At 39.8% G+C, this 17,194-nt stretch overlaps 1 protein-coding gene across 2 annotated transcripts in view; it reads left to right on the plus strand.

The window, feature by feature from the left end:
• Positions 1–15,235, plus strand: part of LOC127422653 (tyrosine-protein kinase ABL1-like) — a 68,839-nt gene extending 53,604 nt beyond the window's left edge. Inside the window, exons 3-11 of one of the 2 annotated variants that reach the window (XM_051666427.1) lie at positions 1,938–2,233; positions 2,671–2,943; positions 4,461–4,545; positions 9,321–9,498; positions 11,042–11,226; positions 11,358–11,510; positions 11,700–11,789; positions 11,871–11,999; positions 12,091–15,235. In XM_051666427.1, coding sequence (XP_051522387.1) covers positions 1,938–2,233; positions 2,671–2,943; positions 4,461–4,545; positions 9,321–9,498; positions 11,042–11,226; positions 11,358–11,510; positions 11,700–11,789; positions 11,871–11,999; positions 12,091–13,652 — 2,951 coding nt within the window. In that variant the 3' untranslated portion in view covers positions 13,653–15,235. The remainder of the gene's footprint in view (positions 1–1,937; positions 2,234–2,670; positions 2,944–4,460; positions 4,546–9,320; positions 9,499–11,041; positions 11,227–11,357; positions 11,511–11,699; positions 11,790–11,870; positions 12,000–12,090) is intronic. The other variant, XM_051666418.1, reaches the window with a different exon arrangement.
• The last annotated feature ends 1,959 nt before the right edge of the window (positions 15,236–17,194 follow it).

Consider the following 17,194-nt stretch of genomic DNA (forward strand, 5'->3'; position numbering starts at 1 on the left):
GTGTGGATTACAGAAAAGTCAATGCGGTGTCTAAATTTGACATGTACCCAATGCCTCGAGTCGATGAGTTGCTTGATCGGTTGGGCACTGCTCGATTTTAAATCGACACTGGATTTGACAAAGGGTTATTGGCAGATCCCCTTGACACCAATTTCCCGTGAAAAAACAGCCTTCTTCACGCCGTTTGGATTACACCAATTTGTGATGCTTCCGTTCGGTTTGTTTGGAGCCCCAGCCACGTTTCAGCGTCTCATGGACCGAATCCTCAGACCGCATTCGGCTTACGCCGCTGCCTATTTAGATGACATCATCATTTACAGCAATGATTGGCAGTGGCACATGCAGCATGTGAGGGTGGTTCTGAGATCGCTGCGACGAGTGGGACTCACAGCAAACCCGAAGAAGTGCGTGGTTGGGCGGGTGGAGGTACGGTATCTGGGGTTCCACTTGGGCCACGGGCAGGTGCGTCACCAGCCCGCTGACTGATCTCACTAAAAAGGGAGCTCCAGACCCGGTCCAGTGGACGGAGCAGTGTCAACAGGCGTTCATGCAGGTTAAAGCTGCACTTTGCTGGGGGCCGCTTTTACATTCACCCGATTTCTCTCTCCCTTTTGTGTTGCAGACGGATGCTTCAGACAGAGGGCTGGGGGCCGTACTCTCGCAGGTGGTGGAGGGGGAGGACGCCCGGTGCTGTATGTTAGCCGCAAGCTCTTGCTGAGGGAGACTAAGTACAGCACCGTGGAAAAGGAGTGTCTCGCCATCAAGTGGGCGGTCCTCACTCTCCGGTACTACCTGTTGGGTTGATGTGTTGAGGTTATTACATTCCTGTGAAGCTGATGTGTTTGTTTGACTACCTGCTGTGAATCTGATGAGTTTGTGAACTTGAAAAACCTTGAAGTGGCCGATTAAAAATCTTACCTGTGCCAGAAGAAATTCCGCTTCCCTGTGTCTATTTCCTTCCTGCTGTTGAGTTGTCTCACACTATCCCATTTGTTTTTGCTGTGTTTGTGCTGATTTGTGCCGCTAAAACGAGCGTTTGTGCTGGTTCGGTGTTTGAGATATTAAACATTATTTTTTAGGCTATGTGACGTCACTCTCCAACCCATGTGGTCCATATCGCTCCAAACTGGTGCCTTTCGTTTGTGCCCGAAAAATTGACATTTAGATATTTTAATATCCTATATATAATGTATGTGTTGAATCTTGGCCTGCCAGTGACACCAGCACAAGAAATTGCAACATTTAGATAGTTTCATGCTGAAGAGCTGCTAGTCATTTTTTACATAATGTTCTCTCGTAAATATAACCAAGTGTAAATGTTAACATCATCATATACAGTGTGTCTAAAGGATTAAAATCTGCCACACCAAACATGAGCTCATTGACATTCAATCAGTTTGATTTTTTATTACAGCCATTACTCTTGGTCGGAGGCTGCCATAAATATTTAGTTTATACGAAAGGACACTTGAATGTGGACTCATTTAAACTTAAGCCAGGAAGTTGCAACCAGGGAGATCTGACAACCTTTACTCATCAGAGGAGCATCTGTTAGTGTACCTACAGACAGACACACATTACTCAAATTCTGAGGTGGACACTGTCATATGTAACTGAATAGTTGATTTTAGAGCAGAGCTCAGTGCCCTGCCAACATTTTCACTGGCCTCACCACAAACACAAAACACAGAAACACATTTACATGAACAAAACATAAGATGTAGTGTAACACAGAACAAGTCTGATCTGTTCCATCAACCGACCCAAATCTCTCACACTGCCTGTGTGATCAATGTCAAAATTAGTCTTGATTTTTGCAGCTAACCGATTGTTCCAAAAAGCAACTAATGGCACCAATTTATCGGTAAAACCAATATATTGGTCGACCTATAGTATTGAGTGTTATGTAACTTGTGTAATATCGCTATGCTCCTCAGGGGAGAAGCTGAGAGTTCTGGGATATAATCATAATGGCGAGTGGTGTGAAGCGCAGACGAAGAACGGACAGGGCTGGGTGCCCAGCAACTACATCACACCTGTCAACAGCTTGGAGAAGCACAGCTGGTATCACGGACCCGTGTCGCGTAACGCCGCAGAATACCTGCTGAGCAGTGGCATCAACGGCAGCTTCCTGGTGAGAGAGAGCGAGAGCAGTCCGGGACAGCGCTCCATATCGCTGCGCTACGAGGGCCGAGTCTACCACTACCGCATCAACACTGCCTCGGATGGCAAGGTGAGATTTAACCACAGCTACATGTTACCTCATGACTTTGACAATTGAGCCCCAAGGTTACTGGTTCGAGCCCCGTAAGGAGCACACATTTTCTTTTTCTTGTTTAGGTCGTTGATTGCGACAAGATGTGACTGATATAGTTTGAGATAAAGGGGTTTGATGTACTGTATAAAGTGAGGCCTATTGTACAAGACGGGCACAAAGAAAACCATAAAAAATAAATACTCTAATATGACAGATTTCATAGAAGCTGCTTTATATCTGCAGTTAAACCAATGTTTTATCAGTTGTGATACATGACATTTTGCAGTGCAGATAAGGGTGAAAATGATCGTGTTTTGGCACAAAATTATATGATAAGGAATGTTCCAGCAGATTTGAGCACCTGTAGGCCAATGTCCAGTATGGCTCATCTTCACACATCTCATCCTCTGCAGCTGTATGTGTCGTCTGAGAGCCGCTTCAACACGCTGGCGGAGCTGGTTCATCATCATTCCACCGTAGCAGATGGTCTGATCACAACACTGCATTACCCAGCACCCAAACGCAACAAGCCCACCATCTACGGTGTCTCGCCAAACTATGACAAGTGGGAGATGGAGCGGACCGATATCACCATGAAACACAAACTGGGTGGAGGGCAGTACGGTGAGGTGTACGAGGGCGTGTGGAAGAAATACAGCCTGACTGTGGCTGTGAAAACACTAAAGGTCAGTATGAGATACAATGAGCCATCAGGAGGACCACTAGAGTGGTGCTTCTCAACTGGACACAGGTTTTACACTGATATCAAGTGGCACAATACCAAAGCCATAACCTGTATTAAATGTAGTCGTATTGAATTTGACCTTGTGTAGTTTAGTTGATGGTTTTTGAGGATGAAGGCATGTCACACAACCAGTTAATGTTGACATAGATCTAAATAAGTTATTGACAACGTTGACTATTTTATGTGTGGAATAGTCGTTTGATCTCATTAAATGTAACATGAGATTACATTAAACTCTTAATGATGGCTTGCGAGAGCAGCACTGCAGTTCACGACTGACTGAGGAGAGGAAGAATTACACCGATCACAGTCCAGATGCACTCTAAATACAAAATAAGTCAATACAGAAGCACTCTTGTTGTGGAATAAGCGGAGCCGGAGCTCTTTAAAGGAAACACCCCAGTGTTACATCTTACATGCAGTTATATTTAATGTGTTATAGCTTTATTTAAGATCAAATAATACAGAAGCAGATCATGTAAATATCTACAAACTCCGAAACTTCCATTTCTCTGTGCGGTCAGCGCCTCTTCTATGAGTTGAGTGAATGTCCCGATCTAAGGGGGAGAGATTGAAACTGCACCCGACTGATGCACACTCTGTCACGGGGACGCTCATCCCTCGAGCGCACACGCTTAATACAGATAGATGATAACGTGATGACTCGAGACTTATTGAATCATAATATATGTGTCACTGTGCATTTCTTATCGTGAAGAAAATTGTCAATATGCAGCTTCATTAATAAGAGTGAGTTTAAGATGGATTGAAGTGAACAGAAAGGTGAGAGAGGGTAGTCTTCACCCCATTATACACTGCAACAAAATACGTTTTTGATTTGTTTTTGTTTTGGCTTGTTTTCCAATATAAATATCTAAAACTCCTTTAAAACAATGTACGTTTATGTTAGCAATGTACATTTACGTTAGTTACGTTAAAATTGTTATCTGAGAATGTTGAATATAATATTAAAAATACAAATATTTAAAAATATCTAAAACCTTTAAAAAAGATGCATTGACCTGAGAAGCAGCATGTAAGATATTTAGACTTGCTTTTAGAGAATAGATCTTGAATATAAGTATATTTTGTCTTTACAAAAACACTTGATAACATAGGATTTTCTTTACTGAATTAAACTGAATAAAAAGTATTTTTTCCTTTAATTCAGTGAATGTCATTTAGAGGTATTTTTAAAAGATGATTTTGTCCTCTTTATTGTTAGTAAGCACATTTAATACAACCTTTTAAGTCAGGGCACAAGCTGAATAATCGGTTAAGAGCTAACGATTAATCGTTGCAATAATCGCTGAATAGTCGAATAATCAAGTCAAATAATTGATCACAATTGAGAAGCACTGTTTTAGAGAATAGGTGTTTCAGGGTGCAAAACAATGAATCAACAATGATTTTGGGAATTGTAGTTTTATTGTTTGTTTTGTTTTTTCTCTTTTGCAGGAAGACACGATGGAAGTGGAGGAGTTTTTAAAAGAAGCTGCAGTCATGAAAGAGATTAAACACCCAAATCTGGTGCAGCTATTAGGTGAGTGTGTTGAGTGAAATAAACTGTCAGCATGCAAAAATACTCTCGGATAAGTACATTTTTATTTTTATTTTTTCATTTAGCAGCCATGTTTATTGAAAGCATCTTTAAATTTGTCCCATTGAAAGCACCAATGCTACAGACATCAAAGCAGCACGTTTATGACAAATTCACCACCAAATCAGTTTAAATTACTATCAAACAAATTGCCTGCTATGAGCACTGTTCCCATTATTAGGCATCGTCTGTATGTCTTTTTGTTTGTGATGACTATGATATGGTTTTAGTATCTAATAATCAAGGATTAAAAACAAGAAGCTGTATTTTTTTGTTTTGTTCTGGCTTCGACTCTACAGTCTCCTTTCCAAATGGTAACCGGTTAGAATGAAATAAAAAATGCGTAATAATGTTCTTTTTATAATCAAGAGTACTCTGTGCTAAGGGTGGGTTGCAGTGTTGCCAAATTTCACAGAGAAACAAGTGACCTGATCTGGAAAAACAAGCCCAAAAGAAGCGACTTGCGATACAATTTTTAACTTGTGAGGGATTGAAAAGCATAGAAATCATTAGCATCGTATACTGATGATCAGAATCAGATTCAGAATGAGCTTTATTGCCAAGTATGCTTACACATACAAGGAATTTGTCTTGGTGACAGAAGCTTCCAGTGTACAACAATACAACAACAAGACAAAGATAATAATAAAAAAAATAGAATAAAAAGAAAAAGTGAATAGGAAATATAAGTATATATAGAAATACACAATATGTATGTGCAATATACAAATACAAATCTGTTTTATACAGTGCAAGGGAATGTAATGGCAGAAGAGGTATGGTATGTTGGATAAATATAAATAGACTAATTGTGTAGCACATTAATTATTGCTGAATGGGGCAGTTTTAACGGTTCATGAGATGGATAGCCTGAGGGAAAAAACTGTTCCTGTGCCTGAGAGTTCTGGTGCTCAGTGCTCATGATAAATGTCTTTTCAATAAATGTAGCCTTAATATTAAATATTAACTATTGCTGTGCATATAGCCAGGTTGTGTGGCCAGTGTTATTTACACCTAATGCAAATAATTATTTGGCGTTACAGAACCCGTGGTGGGGGCCCCCTGGTGGTCGAGGGGCCCTATGCAGCCACTTATGTCGCTTAATTTCATTTTCCATTTTCTTGAACTGTTTCTAGTACCTATTGAATTATTTGAAGGACTGCACTTAGTGTCCATATATCTGTAAAAAAAACAAAAAAAAACAAGTCTGATCGGTATCTGGTAGATATGAAAAAATACTCTTAAAAATATGCAGTTTCATGCATATGATTGATATACAGTGATTCACACAGGTGTCCTAGCAGAGTGACCACAAGTGTAGCTCAGCACAAGTTTTAATAATAATACATTTTATTTATATAGCACCTTTCTAAAACCCAAGGTTGCTTTACAAAACAAACAACAACACAAATGTATCACAATAAATGGCAGTAGTACAACAATATGTGCTTTTAGCAGTTTCTTGAAAGAAAGCAAGGAAGAGGCATCACGAACGTTCTGTGGAAGAGAGTTCCAAAGTCTAGGAGCAGCTACACTAAAGGACCTGGAACCCATAGAGACTAGCCTAAATTTAGGAACTGCAAGCAAGCCAGCATCAGATTATCTTAAGGAGTGGCCAGGGGAGTAGGGATGTAATAACTCAGATAAGTAATTAAGGGGCGAGGTTATGGAGAGCTTTGTATGCAAGGATGAGGATCTTAAAGTGCAAGCGAGAGGAGACAGGGAGCCAGTGGATGATTATTGCAACGATTAATCATTAGCTCTTAACCGATTATTCAGCTTGTGCCCTGACTTAAAAGGTTGTATTAAATGTGCAAGCCAAAACAAAAACAAATCAAAAACGTATTTTGTTGCAGTGTATAATGGGGTGAAGACTACCCTCTCTCACCTTTCTGTTCACTTCAATCCATCTTAAACTCACTCTTATTAATGAAGCTGCATATTGACAATTTTCTTCACGATAAGAAATGCACAGTGACACATATATTATGATTCAATAAGTCTCGAGTCATCATGTTATCATCTAGCTGTATTAAGCGTGTGCGCTCGAGGGATGAGCGTCCCCGTGACAGAGTGTGCATCAGTCGGGTGCAGTTTCAATCTCTCCCCCTTAGATCGGGACATTCACTCAACTCATAGAAGAGGCGCTGACCGCACAGAGAAATGGCTGTTTCGGAGTTTGTAGATATTTACATGATCTGCTTCTGTATTATTTGATCTTAAATAAAGCTATAACACATTAAATATAACTGCATTTAAGATGTAACACTGGGGTGTTTCCTTTAAAGAGCTCCGGCTCCGCTTATTCCACAACAAGAGTGCTTCTGTATTGACTTATTTTGTATTTAGAGTGCATCTGGACTGTGATCTGTGTAATTCTTCCTCTCCTCAGTCAGTCGTGAACTGCAGTGCTGCTCTCGCGTGCCATCATTAGTTTCATATGTTCTCATGTTATGTTAAAAGACATCAAACAACTATTCGACAACGAAAAATTGTTTTGACAATTTTTTATTGTCGACGTTGTCGATAACTTCGACTAATCTATTCAGCCCTAGAGGTGAACCAGTTGAGAGCTATGACAGTGAAACCAATTGCTGAAAGACGAGTTAGAAGTATTTGGACAGATGGTGTCAAGTGCAAAGTTGAGGTCCAGAAGGATAAGAATATTAAGTCCACTAGTGTCAGAGGAGAGGAGGAGATCATTAGCCCTGTTCACACATGCAACCAGGTAAATTACAGGAAAATCGTTGGGTTGTCTTTACTGGTAAATATTCCAAATGTGCTGTTCACACATACCATCAATAAGGAAATATATAGGTAATGATACAACTTCGCATTAAGTAAAATTGCCAGAGCAAAACTTACCAGTATTTTCAAAAAGGTCATGTTCATGACCACTAAACTGGATGTGTGAACGCGACTAATGAGAACCTTAAGCAGAGACGTTTCCATACTGTGCTGTGGATGGAAACCAGACTGGAGAGGTTCAAAAAGATTATTGGCAGTTAGATGCTCCTGGAGTTGGGAGGCAACAACTCTCTCAAATACCTTAGACAGGAAAGGGAGGTTAGAAATAGGTTTAAAGTTACTAAATATAGAAGGATCCATACCTGGTGTTTTAAGGACCGTGATGACAGCAGCAAGCTTAAGTTGTAATGGAACTGTGCCAGAGGTGAATGACTTGTTAATTAAATGAGAAATGGGTGAGGTAAGGACAGGCAGGCAGTTATTCAGAAGAGGGGTAGGAGCTGGGTCAAGAAGACATGTTGAAGAATTAAGACTTTTTGATTAACTCCTCAACAGCAGAGGGATTAGTTGGAGTAACACTGGAAAGGCTGTGTACCAAGTGGGTAGGTGAAAATTCCATAGTAGAAGTAGAGGAAAACTGATGGTAGATACATTTTGTTTTATTTTGAAAAGAATCACTCATTTGAGCAGAGCCAGAGGAAGGTGTTACTGGGGCTTGGGTAAGTCTTTTGATAGTAGTAAAGAGTGTTCTAGGTCTACACTGGGACTTATTTATGATAGTAGCCAGCTAAGAAGAGAGAGCAGAATTGAGAGCTAGGCTATACAATGTACAGTAAGGCTTGTTTTCTTAGAGAGCTGCTCTAAACGATGATCCTTTCTTTTCATTGCCCTGAGCTCAGGTGTGAACCAAGGTGAAGTGTGAGAGGAAGCAACCAGCCTAGATTTTAAGGGAGCATGTTCATTCAAGATAGAGGAAAAAAAAAAAATGTTACATGCATCAAGAATTTCATCCGGGTTGGATAAACTAAGACAAGTTGGCAGAGTGGTAGAATTAATTGAGGTAGAAAACGAGATTGGATCAACAGATTTCAAATTACGATAGTTAATAGATGCTTTCATGTTTGATTTAGAAACAGAAAAAGTATGGTAGAATTCAATCAGTTTATGATCAGACATGCCTAAGTCAAATCCTTTTACAGTAACATCATCAATGGCAGTTGAGCATAACAGGTCAAGTGTGTGACCATGAAAATGAATTGGAAAATCAATATGTTGAAAAAAATTCAAACGCTCCAGTACCGACATGAAATTGCTAGCTACCACATTAACAGTATCAACATGAATACTGAAATCACCCAGTAGCAAAACAGTGGTAGAGTGAGAAGAAGCAACAGTAAGCAGTTCAGACATAAAGTGAGTATTTATTTTTGGAGGCCGATAGACTAGTACAACAAGCAGAGGAGAGGGACCAACAAGCTTAAATACCAAATATTCAAAAGATGTAACATCATGAAAATCCATCATGAAAAAAGATGTTCATGTTCCAGCAACATTTGACAAACACAAAGTGTCACAATACTGCATGTCTTCATTTTCAACACTAAATCTACTGTTTCTTCATTTTAAACCTAACAAACTTCTTTTTGTAAAATATTTGGTTTAAAATGATGAAACAGTAGATTTAGCATTGAAAATGAATATAAGTATTTGGACACACACACAAGTCAATGTCATTGCATTAGATAACAAAACATCAAAGCAAGTTCCCCTTAAGTGTCCTGATACTTGTGCATGGCCACTATGTGTAAATCATTTATGCTTAGCCACTGGGTTTCAGGAGTAAATTGTGTTTTTATAAGTGGAGGTTGTTTCAGAAAGAGACTTAAGATCATTCCCAAGGACATTGCTACAGAAGCCAATGGTGTTTACCAATCATAACGTGCTTGTGTTGTGTGTTTCTCTCATTCTAGGTGTCTGCACACGAGAACCTCCCTTTTATATCATCACAGAGTTCATGACCCATGGAAATCTGCTGGATTACCTGCGTGAATGTAACCGTGAGGAAGTCAACGCTGTGGTGCTGCTGTATATGGCCACACAGATCTCCTCTGCGATGGAGTACCTGGAGAAGAAGAACTTCATCCACAGGTGAGCAAGAACTGCTGTAGTCTAGATATGACACTTCGACGTAAACACACAATTGCTGATGCGGCCACAGCTACGTTTATTTGAACAGCCGAAAAAACACGATTAAATCAATTATTAAATGTACATTGTTTTGCTTCGTTATACTCTTCTGTTTATATTAGCTTGATTTGTATAGTTTGAATACCTTCAGTTATTAGACATTATGAAAGCCTAATTGAGATGCATTATCAGGGTTTTTTTTTTTTTTTTTCACTACTTGAAAAATGTTTTGACAGTAGTGTCATTCCTGTCAAGATGTGGCCTTTTCCTCAAAGACGTGCACATAAGATCACTGCCAACAAAATCATTTTGAAATTTTAAGAAAGTGAGAGGTACATTTACAGTAGCATTAGTACATTTAGCAGTTACTTTTATACAAAACATTTACAAATAAGAAAACAACACAAGTGATTCATCATAAGGAGATTGTAACAGGAGAAATGCTGCAATTCAAAGATTTAAAAGTACTTTTGAAAATAGACACAAAAGTAAAACAATTGTTGTTTTTTATTTATTTAATATAGAGTTGTGCTATAAGAGAGTGTATTAACAGTTGTGAGTCAAGCGTTAAAAGAAGAGATGAAGTCTTAAGACATTTCTTGAAGGTAGTGAGTAGGGCTATGAATCACCAACACTGTCATGATTTGAGATCTAATACAAATGTAATATGATACATATTGCGTTAAAGGTTCATTTTGAATTTGGTAAAATAACAGCTGTTTATTTTAAACCATACAACAGTACATGCAAAAGGATTAGTTTACTAACTTAACTTAAGTCACACACAACTCATTTCTACACACTGTTCTTGTATTTATTTATATAAAAAAAACAAAACAAAACTGTACTAAGTAAATTTATTAGAACTCTCATAGCCCATATTTTAAGCTCCATTCCTAAAAACAGGCAGTGCAAAATATGCTGTGCTAAAATGTATTGAAAAGACATTATCCTGCCCTATATGCATCTCCTTAATATAGTAAGTCTAACTCACTCATTTAAAAATAGCTTTTCACTCTGGAACAATCGAAAGGGTCTTTGTTCCCATTTTTGGTTCTGTTCTGCTGTTTTCTGGTGTTTGTTTTCATTCCTTGAACCGTTGCTACTCCCTGATTTTGAACACAGCCTAGTAGTGAGTGACTTTGCTGTTTGAGCGGGATTGAGAATGTCATTCCACCATAGAGGTACAGTGAGAGTTCAGGTAAGTGGTGTTGTGCCTCAACGGTGGAATGATCTTCCTTGCTTGTTTTTGAAAAGAAGCAGCACAGAAATAAATTGGAAATAGAAGTTGCCCTAAAAATGTTGTATTTTTAATAATTAATGGTAGGTGTGTGGAATGAAGTAACAGATCAGATGTTTTTATGAGTGTTTGCAATAGAGCAATTGTCTAGTAAAATAAAAACAAAACAAACAGCAGGTGCTAAGTTCAAGGACAAAGGGAGCACATTTTAAGAACTTAATTTGAAGCTACATGTTTCCAGTAACAGTGCGGTTCTATCTCTAGGGATCTAGCTGCCCGGAACTGCTTAGTTGGGGAAAACCACTTGGTTAAAGTGGCAGATTTTGGACTGAGTCGCCTGATGACGGGGGACACTTACACAGCTCATGCAGGAGCCAAGTTTCCCATTAAATGGACTGCACCAGAGAGTCTGGCCTATAACAAATTCTCTATAAAGTCAGATGTGTGGGGTAAGTAAAAATCAATGAAACAGCTGAATGCACTGTACTGGCAAAATGTTTAAGCTGATCACACCTGTCCAGGTTGAGAGAAACCTGTTAGATTTTGAGAGACACTAACATTCCTTGCTTGAACTTGTCAGCATTTGGGGTCCTGCTTTGGGAGATTGCCACCTATGGGATGTCTCCATATCCTGGAATTGACTTGTCCCAAGTGTACGAGTTACTAGAGAAAGATTACCGCATGGACAGACCAGAGGGATGCCCAGAGAAAGTCTATGAGCTCATGAGGGCCTGTAAGTAGATGTTCAGATCTTCCAACTATTGTAGATCTTCTAACCTTTAGTTGAAGAAGTTATACAAGCTAAAGTACAAGTGACTGAAACACATCTACAACCTATAAAAACTTTACATTCAAACTGTATTATTTCCAGTTTGGGGTCTTCTGTCCCACTTTGGACTGAGTTTAGTGTCTCTGTCTTTAGGTTGGAGATGGAACCCTGCAGAGCGTCCTTCTTTTGCCGAAACCCACCAAGCGTTTGAGACCATGTTTCAAGAATCCAGTATCTCTGATGGTAAGACTTGATCTCTGGAGCTTTAGAGAGCTGTGCAAGTACATTTCCTATGGCTCATCTACAGTGATTTATGGATTGCAGAGGTGGAGAAAGAGTTGGGGAAGAAAGGTAAGAAGCTGACATTAGGCCCGATACAGCAGGCACCAGAACTTCCCACCAAGACAAGGACACTGCGAAGGCATATGGACAGTAAGGATGGGGACAGTCCTGGTAAGCCCTACTCTTTCAATATTCACAATCAGTCATCATACTGAAGAAATGTTTCTGGCAATATGTATTGATGGATTTGTACCATTTGCAGATTCAGCAGAGACTGAAGTTGCTGGGCCTCTGATGCTCCCAAGGCCTCTTCTTGATACCAATTTGAATGAAGATGACCGGCTCCTAGCTAAAGATAAAGATAAATTCAGAATTAATCCCTTCAGCTACATCAAGAAAAAGAAGAGAACTGCTCCTGCTCCTCCAAAACGTAGCAGCTCCTTTGGAAAGATGGATGGCCATCTGGATCATAGAGGATTGGGACATGATTGTAGAGATGAGTTCAATAATGGGACTTTCACCAATGATGCCATTCACAGCATTGACCCTTCAAAATTGGTTGGTTCTAATAATACCACAGCTGTCGGAGTCAACAATGGAGCCCTAGTATATCCTGGTCAGCTCTTCCCTCCTCTTTCACGGAGAAAGGGCACACCTACAACAACAGGTGGAGGAGGGAAACTTGCCACCACTCCTCCAGCGGAGGAAGACTCTATCTCAAACTCCAAGCGTTTCCTGAGGTCTTCTTCAGCATCCAGCATGCCCCCAGGGTCTGACCGTAAAGAGTGGAAGTCAGTCACCCTTCCTCGTGACATTCAGTCATCTCATTTTGACTCTGGTACCTTTGGACGAAAGCCAGCTCTGCCCCGCAAGAAAGGAGATTGTATCCCTCGTGGTGGTACCCTTACCCCACCACCACGCCTTCCCAAGAAAACCGAAGATACCTCCGATGAGGTTTTCAAGAATGCAGAATCCAGTCCTGGATCAAGTCCTTTGACCCTGACCCCAAAGATAGGCCGTCAGCTACAGTTGGAAAGCTCCAAAACGAGTGCCTTGCAGGCTGAGCTGCTCAAGCCCAGTGTGTTTCCACCTCTAGGAGCAGCTGGGGATGAATGCAGACATCGTAGACACAAAATCTCTTCTGATGTCCCTGTACAAAGAGAGAGAGACAAGGGAAAGTTTGCAAAACCTAAACCTGCTCCTCCTCCACCACCCATCTCAAGCGCCAAATCTGGAAAGACTTCAAGGAGTCTCACTCATGATGTTTCTTCAGATGGCAAAGTCAAAGGCTCCTCTGACCCAAGTCCTCCAAGCTCTGGCTCCACAGAACAAGGCAGGGGAACTCTTTCCCAGGAGAGTGCCAAAAAGCTGCAAAAAAACACCTCAAAAGTACAGCCTCCAAAGACCTCGCCTACATCACCAACCAGTCAGCCACTAGGTATAGGAACAGGTTTGGCTCACCGGTTGTTACGGAAAACTCAGCAGCCGTCCGAGAGACATTCTAACTCTGCCATCACACGCGAGATGGTCTTGGAGAGCACCGAACTTCTGCGGGCCGCTATTGGCAGAATTTCAGAACAGACCGGTAGCCACAGCGCAGTCTTGGAGGCGGGTAAGAACCTGTCCAAGTATTGCGTGAGCTATGTCGAGTCCATCCAGCAGATGCGGAACAGGTTTGCTTTCCGTGAAGCCATCAATAAGTTGGAAAGCAGCCTCCGAGAGCTACAGATCTGCCCCACAGCCACTGGGGGAGCCAGCGTACCACAAGACTTTTCAAAGCTGCTTTCCTCCGTCAAGGAGATCAGTGACATTGTTCAGAGGTAGTGGAGAAAACCTTCACCAGATTTCTTGATGCGACAGAACAATGCCTTTCATGGAACATAAATCCATATGTCTGGGGCTTCTCTGAATTGGCTGTGGCATAATGTACACTTCAGTTATATAAACCCACCTCGCCTTTTCTCACGCCAAATAGGGGAACATTCACAAATGTGTCTTATTACTGTGCACAGTCTGTTTGCCCATCTTATGGTAGCCCAGGTCCAGGTAGCCAAGTCTTAGTTACTTGATTTTTAATTCCATAACTTGACTTTCTTCTCTGTTTTCTCATAGTATTAGGCATAACTGTTTCACAGCGTTACAGGTGGCTGACAGGAAAAAACTCCTCACATTTTCAGAATCCAACATTTTTAGGGATCAATATATATATATATTTTTGATAACAAAAGAAACTGTTGATTCATCAAACTGCCTTAGTTGTTTTTGTTTTCTTGTCGTTGCAATTGTTAAAGAAATGGGCTTTGTCGTGTGATGTGAATGGTCCCTGTGATATGAGGAACTATTGTTTCATTTTGAAACAGACTGATTATGTATTGTAGAATTGCAACACTGTGCCATGAATGACGTTTCACTAATGGGGTCGTAAAAGTCTGTACAGTTGTTAAACAAGTGTTCCTTCAGCACAATCACTATATAAATGCCTTACCAAAACTACATAGTGGCCTTAAAAGGGACTTGCTGAACATTATGAATCATATTTATCAGCGGATAAAACACTACTGTCTCAAGAAGCTGGAGAAAGACTTGGAAGCAAGAATCGGAACATAAGGAGCAATATTCAGTATATGTTTAATTTTGTAATTTCCTGTTTAATTTACCACTTAATGTCATTTGCGAGTATTCTGCACACCACTGACTGAACTCGGAAAAGAATCACGGGGAGCGCCTCAATGAACGTAGTAGTGTTATCAAATGACAGCGCTAACCAAATGCCGTGAGATGATCGCCATTAAGGATGTGGGAGTTATACACTTAACCAACAAGCTGATAATTCAACGATCATGTTACTAAAACTTTCCTATATTGTTTTACTTGTGTAATTTAGATAATGCAGTTTTTGTTTTTTTCAGTATTAGTTTGTCAACAATTTGCCCTCTGACTGCGACACCTTGAGGATGAAGCCAACCACAAGCTGCCTTTAATTCAACATGGTACTTCCAATGTTGACATTTCATGTTTTGTCTCCTAAAAATCATGCCACTAATTGTTTATTTGTATCATGCCTCATTCTTTTGTAGACTAATTGCTCGTCTTTGTAAATACACGTGACTTGTTTTCTCTTTTCAGTTGATTCTTCCTGTAACCATGGTGCCATTTGTGTTGCATAAAATACAAAGAAAATTTTGCTACTTGAACAATAAGAGTTTGTGTTTCTGTCAGGATGCTTACATTTCTGTGTGTCTATTCTGAAACTTCAGCAGCATTATCATGGCAATTGTGCATTTGACACTCCAAGAATAGGCTACAGTTTGTCCCCTTACATTTTTCAGAGCAATAAAAACTAGTGCTTTCAGTCAGTTAAAATTTCAATTGAATCACGTTATGCAATTAATCGCATATATCAATATTTTCTGACATCGTCAAGGTCAATAGGCCATTTTGTTTTTCATATCATTGAACGTACGCCTATCAAACATATCCTACTGAATTGTAAAGCCTTTGAAACTGTCACACAACGATTTTATTCAGACATACTTAATGGAAATATTTAGAAATGTATTACCTTAACATATTTTAGAATTGTTTTATCTTGTATTAATCTCAAATGTCTTATATAGCTTTGTAAATTGTATATATTTATTGTTTACCCTATGCTTGCCATGTGAACAGCCTTGTTTCTGACATGGTTTTTAAATGTAAACAACATACAGTGCTTGCTTTAACAAGGCACCACTATTACTGTTGCTATGACCTTCGTTTAAGGATTTTCCAAAATCCCTACCCAAATTCTTCTGCACAAATTTCAGCACCATTTGTCATACACTCTGAATGAGGTTTCCAGTTGACCGGCTTAATGAGGAGAGGTGTGCTGAGACTCAGCGTTTCAAAGTGATCACAGTGCTCAAATCTCCAGATCTGTCTGTCATAGAGATTTGGGGGCGGCCTCATTTGACTAGGGTTAGCAAGCAGTCTTTAAGTATCACCCTGGCAACTACCTAGCCACGCCCTAGCAACCATATAGCAACATAACCCAGCCATATCTCAGCACCAGAACATTGTAAAGACAGGGTGTGTGCTCTTTTAACTTAGGGCAGTGTCCTTGGTGGGCAAGCATCACTCACATTTTCTTCAGAAAATGCACCTATCTAGTCTAGTTTTACAATCAGTCTTCTGTGAGTGTCAGCTCACTTCAAATACTGGTCTGAGGTAGACTTATGCTGCATTCCATTCTACTCAAAGACTGAATTTTCAACTTCCTACTAAGAAAAAAGCAATGGAACACCGCTTGAAGTCGGACTTCAAACTTGGAAACTCGTGCAGAAATCTTCAACTCCGATTTTGCAGAGATGCAGGTTAATAATAAGCATTCACTTTTATTAAATATCCATCAATTACTTAAAGTTTCTACATTATATGATAATTAAGATCATTTAGCAAATGTTTGCCAAGGTAGATGTTCATAACACGGTAAATGATACTCAGTATTGACAATCGTACCCCTGTACATCATATGCTAGAACTACAGCATCATTTATCCATTTAGTTGCTAGGAGATGTCTGTTGACAGCCGAAAACAAGCTAGGCAAATGGGAACAATGCAGTTATGTTTGCTTGCATGGCATCTTCCAAACATTGGGCAATGGAATGTCTTATGATCGGAGATATCAAGTCGGAATTTCCCACATCCGACTTTGAATGGAACTTGGCATAAGTAAGAGACAGTACGAGTTGCATTCTTGCATTCCATCTGTGCTATTTTGTTGGTACATTATTATGTACACAAGTGTCAGACGGATGCCTTTGGGCATCTCACTATGATTGCGTTCATGAGACCCCTGTATTTTGTTTGGTTATGTCCAGCTTGTCTTTGAATGAGAGAATGTGTCATGTGAATGCAAGTCTCTTTAAAGGCATGTTGCTTGTGAAACTGCTTGGATTGCCCCCTGCTGACGACAGCTAGCAAAAACATCAAGGCAGTAGTTTAAAGCTTAAATTACTCTGAAGTTTGGAAAGATTTCTTATTACAGAATTTACATACTGTCTGGGGGAATTTGTAGTCATGTTTTAACATGTTATTTTTTTTTATAATTAAACGTACTAAATAAATAATGAATAATATTTTTGATGAATGAATCGTTAAATCAACAGCTCTGATAAAAACAAATCCCATATTCTTCAATCCTGTTACCGCATGATTTTATCCATATTAAAAAACAAATCCATAAAAAAGTGACACCCATGAAGAACTGTTATTTGGACCCTTTTTATGGCATGGCAGGAAGACAGATAATCTCATTTATCTTTCTAAAGTGTTGACCGCATTCGTCAAGCTCAACCATTCAACACTCTTACCAAAGTTGTTGGTA

This window comes from Myxocyprinus asiaticus, chromosome 3 (genome assembly GCF_019703515.2).
Source record: "Myxocyprinus asiaticus isolate MX2 ecotype Aquarium Trade chromosome 3, UBuf_Myxa_2, whole genome shotgun sequence".
Taxonomy (NCBI): Eukaryota; Metazoa; Chordata; class Actinopteri; order Cypriniformes; family Catostomidae; genus Myxocyprinus; species Myxocyprinus asiaticus.